This window comes from Garra rufa, chromosome 5 (assembly GCF_049309525.1).
Source record: "Garra rufa chromosome 5, GarRuf1.0, whole genome shotgun sequence".
NCBI lineage: Eukaryota > Metazoa > Chordata > Actinopteri > Cypriniformes > Cyprinidae > Garra > Garra rufa.
In genome coordinates this window covers 3,918,036-3,924,145 of record NC_133365.1, presented here as the reverse complement: position 1 = coordinate 3,924,145, position 6,110 = coordinate 3,918,036, and the positions used below count along the sequence as shown (strand labels likewise).

Below are 6,110 nucleotides of genomic sequence, written 5' to 3'. Positions count from 1 at the left end.
AATGTTTGGTCTGCATCTGGATGGATTCATAGTCTGTGTCTACATGACTATCAACCCAATCTATCAACCCAAATCTGCACTGGCTCTGATTTTGCAATGAGTGTCGACTTGTCCAGACCGTAAATCGTGGTAAAAATCTGGGCAGAAGTCATGTAGTGTATTCCAACCTTAAGTGCGACTTGTATATATTAGAACTTCAGCAGTACAGTTGAATAACATGTGGTTCGAGAGAAAGAGAGAAAAATGGAGTGTTGTTAAAGCCCTGCTATGGATAACAGTAATCTCATCTCATGGGGAGTGTGACATGGCTCTCGTATAAATGGGTTAAAAAACAGCAACACATGCACGCATGCAATCTCACAATCCCTGTGATCTACACAACACGTGTATATACGCTCACTGCACACACACTCACACAAACGCCACTTACTGAAACACAAACACTCACCTTGTAACCAGATGTTGGGAAAAATCAAAACCAAATGATCCGTCCTTGAATGCGTGCACAAGCGAATGGAAACGCACACATGTACAAGACACGGATCTACATGTCGTCAGTTATGAGTTAGCATGTGTTACTGCCTAATGAATAGTAAACAGACAGACAGATCGCATCACGATCAAGTTAACTCCTGAGACAAAGGCCAGTACACTTCAGCTCATTATAATATTAATCAGCATTTCCCTGATTACTCATCTATCACCAAATCCAATCCACTGTTTGGAATGGCACCATATTGCGGATTTAATTCCAAATGAAATGAAAAAGTGTCTCTTTCTTTCTACTTTTCTTCACATGACCCTTGGCAAAGTCAATTTGTCTTTGCTGAAGTAATTTTAAAGGACCAAAACAAGGTAGTAAATCAACTTTAATAAGACGTTCTGGCTGCATGGCGGTTATTTGCGTTAGGGTTGGCTTTTCAAAGAGCAGTTTAGGCGTTTGGTCAGCACTGGTCAATTTGCGGTCAGCGTTGAGGAGTTTAAGAATTTATGGTAAACTACTTTCTGACAAGAGTAATTGTAAACGGAGAACAGAAAGGATGAGGTGTTACAGAAAAAGAAAGAGAGAGAGAGAGAGAGAGAGAGAGAGAGAGAGAGAGAGAGAGAGAGAGAGAGAGAAAAGAGAAAACGGAGGGAAAAGCGGTGGCTTTTTTTCCAGATTCATTTTCTCCATAGGGATTTCTAAAAAAAATTCAATTAAAAAAAAAGCCTTGAACCAGTTAGCGCCAGGATGAATCATAACATTACAAACTTACTGGAAGGGAAAAGGCTTTTGGAAAGTACAAAATACAAAAGCATACATTGAACTTCTATGCTATGTAACTTTTATTATATATTTAAAAAAAAAAAATGCTTTTCTAGCTTAGATTTTTTGTCTTGTTTCCAGCCAAAATATCTAAAAATTCTTAAATCAAGAAGGACGAGTAAAAATTATTGTCTTGTTTTCAGAAAAAAAAAAGTCAAAATGCATTTTTGCTTGAAACAAGCAAAATAATCTGCCAATGGTGTAAGAAAAATAATCTTGTTTTCTGTTTGAAATAAGATTATTTGTCTTACCCTATTGGCAGATTATTTTGCTTGTTCTAAGATAAAACTTACTTAAGTTTGACTTGTTTTTTCTGAAAACAAGAAAATAATTTTTACTTGTCTAGAAAATCCCTCTTGATTTAAGAATTTTTGTTTTGGCTGGAAACAAGACAAAAAAAATATATATTTTTCCATGTAATGCAATGCTGAATTTTCTTCAGTGTCACATGATTCTTCAGAAATCATTTTAATATGCTGATTTATTATTAGAATTGTAAATGTTGGAAACATTTTTTATATTTTTTGGAACCTGTTTTCAGGATTCTTTGATGAATAAAAAGTTAAAAAGAACAGCATTTATTCCAAATATAAATCCTTCTAACAATATACGTATTTGCTATAACTTTTTATTAATTTAACACATCCTTGCTGAATAAAAGTATTAATTTCTTTCAAAAAAAGAAATAATAATAATGTACTGACCCCAAACTTTTGAACAGTAGTGTTTATTGTTAGAAAATGTTTCTATTTTAAATAAATGCTGTTCTTTTTACCTTTTTATTCATCAAAGAATCCTAAAACAAGTATCACACGTTCCAAAATATTAAGCAACACAACTGTTTCCAACACTGATAATAAAATCAGTATATTAGAATGATTTCTGAAGGATCATGGGACACTGAATACTGGAGTAATGATGCTAAAAAATTCAGATTTGATGACAGAAATAAATTCGATTTTGTATGTAGGCTATTAAAATAAGAGAGCGTTATTTTACATCATAATAATATTTCACAATATTAATTTTTTTCTGTATTTTCGATCAGATAAATGCAACCCTAAAGATTATAAGATATATATTTTTGTTTTTGTTTGAGAGAGAGCGAGAGCACAAAAACCCATGTTTTTACCCAAATACATTTGATAAACGTGTAATAATTTATATTTTAGAACTGTCAAGGACTGATTTTGCGGTAAATTGCTTGCTTTTTTTAATTATAGAACATGTAAACAACATAATTATAGAAAAACAGGCATCAAAACAGAAGTTCCTAAGATGGTTAAAGATCAAAATCAAAACAAAGAAACAAACAAAAAGGAAGACATTCACAAGTCGCCAAATACAGATTCCTAATATTTTAAAATTGACATAGTGTTTACATTTTTCACAACTTGAATAGACTTCATTAAAAAAGTGAGTTTGTTAGAGAAAATCTTGTGTAAAGGAGGGGATTTTGACAATCTACACTTATGAATGAAAAAATTGCGGGAAATTGCTTACATACCTCACTCGCCCGTGCGTGTTACGTCATTTCCGTACACAGAGAAAAGTAGCTCCTGTTGAATAAAAAAAAACAGCATTTATTTAAAATATAAATCTTTTTTTTTTTTTTTACAATATAAGTCTTTGCTATCACTTTTTATCAATTTAACACATCCTTGCTGAATAAAAGTAATATTTTCTTTTAAAAAAAAAAATGCGGGAAATTGCTTACATTCATCCCGTACGACGTCATTTCCGTAAAAGGAGAAAAGTAGCTCCTGTTGTGAGCAGCGTGAAGATTAAAGTTTGTTGTCACAACAACGAACTAGGAAAATTGGAAATGGATAATTCAAAACGACAAACCTCAAGAGAATTACCATTTGTAAGAAAAGACGAAGAAGAACCTGTTATTTATTTACCATGCGCTGCGATAAGATGGCCTGTATCAGTACACCGTTGTCTCGAACCACATTCATCCGCTCAGACGAGCAAAGCCGAAGCACAACCAAAACAATGTTCTTCCGCGAGACGCACGAATGCAGTTTTATTTTTAATCGCTAGAAGGCCAAAGGCTACATAGTACTTTAACATGAGAAAAAAAAAAAAAAAATTCTACTGCCAAACAGCTTATATTTCTAAAGGAATTTTTGTATTTTGCAAATGTATCAAAATTGTTATCAACTCTAAATCATAATCAAATTAGAATCCAAAAAGATACTGGACAAACTATGTATTATATAACATTTTTGTTTGTTTGTGTGTGTTTATGTTATAATTCCAGATGTTTCATTTGTTGTGACCTCAACTAAAATGAGGTATATGTTTTTACAACAGAGTTACCTGCAGTTAAAATACAATTATTTGTGCATTAACTAATGTTAACAAATGCAACTTTAATTAAATTACCTTTAACTATGATTAATAAATACTCTGACTGTATTGCTCTTTGCTAGTTCATGTTACCTATCTTTAGTTAACAAATAAAACCTAAAGTGTTAAATATTCCAGAGAAAACACCCATTAGAATCATTTGATACGGCTGTTAAAGCTCTTATAGAATACTTTTGACAAGGTACACAAACAGAACACTTGGAAAATGGAAACCGCAGACACATTCGCTTACGTTTTGAGCTAATTATTTCTCTGACAACTGGACCAATCAAGCTAATGTGGCTAATTAATTAGGGACAAACGACTTAATGAGGAACAGGTGACAGACAACAACGAAAGGTGCTCTGCAGTAATAAAAGGGACACACAAGCCTATTGGACTCATGCTGCAGTGACTTAAGTTTGTTTTAAGTTTATTGATCTCGCATTTGTGTTTTCAACATGCCTCCCAAAAAAGCCTCTGCAGAACCAACTGCTGCAATCCCAAAGGATGTTGAGAATGAAGCTGCTGAAACAAAACCAGGTTTGTAAGCTGTTATGAAGTTTGCCAAGTTCTAAATGAATGTTTGTACGTTCCTAATAGGATTTGATTTAGTATGATTCCTGTTCTGCTTTTTAATGGCTAGTTTAAATCTTGTTTCAGATGTTCCTGAAAGCTCAAACAGCAAAGCTGCTGGACGCAAAGTTTCTCCACACCCATCCACCATGGAGATGGTGAAAGAAGCTCTGAAAGAGCTGGACTCCAGAAAGGGTGTTTCTACTCAGGCCATCCGGGGCTACATCAAAGAGAAATACACAACCGTGGATGAGACGCGGCTAAAGTTTATGGTGCGACGAGCTCTGAACAAAGGCATTGACACTGGTGTGTTTGTGAGGCCTGCAAATTCTGGGTCAACAACAACTGGTGCCCAAGGGCGCTTTCGGGTAACTTCTAGCTTCTTACACCATTTTATGAGTCATTGTTAGGGATTACATATAATGTAATGGCTGCTGTGTCCTATTTCAGATTGCCAAGACCAAAGCAAAGGAAGCCAAGACACAGTCAAAGGAAAACTCTGATCCAAATGTAGAGAAAGCAACCAAACCTAAGAAAGTGAAGACAACTAAAGCCAAGGGTGAAGGTAAATTTACAGCTTCTAATTTGGTGTAGGATTTTCTCTTAAAGTGTCACTTTGTGTTCAAAACCTGTTTACACTTCGAGTTAACTTTGAAAACAATGGTGCAGTAAAACTAGAACTACAGATCAACATTTTGAAGTGGATCCAAAAAGTTGTCCTAAGACAAAAATTGGTGTTTTGGTTTTAGAACCACTTTAAAACATTGATCGGCTTCAAATGTTTTTCTTGCAACTATATTTCACTTAAATGGCTTTCTTCTCTAGTTAAAGATTTTACAGCTAGTCAAAACTCACCTGAATTTGAAGTGTGCACTGCGATTGTTGTTTGAAAGTCAGTGCTTATAATAAACTCTATCGTTGTGCTTGATAAAATTCATTGGTGTAAATGGGCCTTAAAACTCAAAGCCCTTGCCGTTCACCATTGTAACTCTATAGTCTGTAATTTTATAGTCGTTATGGCAGTTATTCATGAATGCTACCATCTTTTTAATGGAAGATGAGTTTTATAATGAGCGTAACCATGCGTTTTAGCATAAAATCTTATGATGGCTTTTTCTTCCCCTCTTCATTCAAGCAGCAAGCAAAGAAAAGAAGCCCGCGAAGAAAAAGGAGGCCGGAGACGTGAGTTCTATGTCTTATTTTCACCTTCTACATGAGCAGACACTCAGCTGTGAAGTCTGAACGCACTTCCACCCCCTTTTTCTATCTCTCCTCCCGTTCTCTTAGGATGCTAAGCCTAAGATGCCTGAGAGAGATGGCACTGCCTCAAAGGTGGCCCCTGCTAAGAAGCCAAAGGCGAAGAATGCTGCAGGGGAGGGTGGAACTGAGCCCAAACCGAGCAAAGCTAAAAAAGCCTCTAAAGCATCAAAAGAGGGAGTTGAGGAACCAGCAGCTAAGAAAGCCGGAAAGAAAACTGCAGCAAAGGCGGAGGAGGGCAAATCGGGAGAGAAAGGTGCTGCAGCCGCTGTGAAAGCCCCGGGGAAACGAGGAAAGAAGTGATGCAGGGACTTCAGCTGTTTTTATGCACTGCGTCAGTTTTTATTCATGCACTTGTGTACCAAATAAAGAATTTTTACATTTTTCAAGAGAACTGTGGAAGTGTTTCTTTGGGGTGGTAGTAGTTTGGTGGGAGAGGGGCAGTGGTTTAAAGTGCTTTAGAGGTGCATAAGACATGGTTAACTGTCAGCTTCTAAGTGTTTTGGAAGATCTGTCAGTGTTTTACTATAAATCTCTCAACCCTTGTGTGTCCAAAAAGTTACGCATGGGTGCAAACTGGACAAATGTCCAAAAACTTTAAGAAAAATGGAAACTA

At 35.6% G+C, this 6,110-nt stretch overlaps 1 protein-coding gene across 1 annotated transcript; it reads left to right on the top strand.

The window, feature by feature from the left end:
- The first annotated feature begins 4,122 nt into the window (after positions 1-4,122).
- Positions 4,123-5,797, top strand: LOC141334350 (uncharacterized). Its single transcript, XM_073839403.1, has 5 exons — positions 4,123-4,204; positions 4,325-4,605; positions 4,688-4,802; positions 5,373-5,419; positions 5,525-5,797. The coding sequence occupies exons 1-5, from the start codon at positions 4,123-4,125 to the stop codon at positions 5,795-5,797; spliced, it is 798 nt and encodes a 265-aa protein (XP_073695504.1).
- The last annotated feature ends 313 nt before the right edge of the window (positions 5,798-6,110 follow it).

What these genes read in the sequence shown, in the direction of transcription:
- LOC141334350 (XM_073839403.1), top strand. Translation starts at nt 4,123, where the DNA reads ATGCCTCCCAAAAAAGCCTCTGCAGAACCAACTGCTGCAATCCCAAAG. An exon ending in GTGCCCAAGGGCGCTTTCGG is followed by an intron (nt 4,606 to 4,687) that starts GTAACTTCTAGC and finishes GTCCTATTTCAG; the next exon opens with ATTGCCAAGACCAAAGCAAA. An exon ending in AGAAAAAGGAGGCCGGAGAC is followed by an intron (nt 5,420 to 5,524) that starts GTGAGTTCTATG and finishes CCGTTCTCTTAG; the next exon opens with GATGCTAAGCCTAAGATGCC.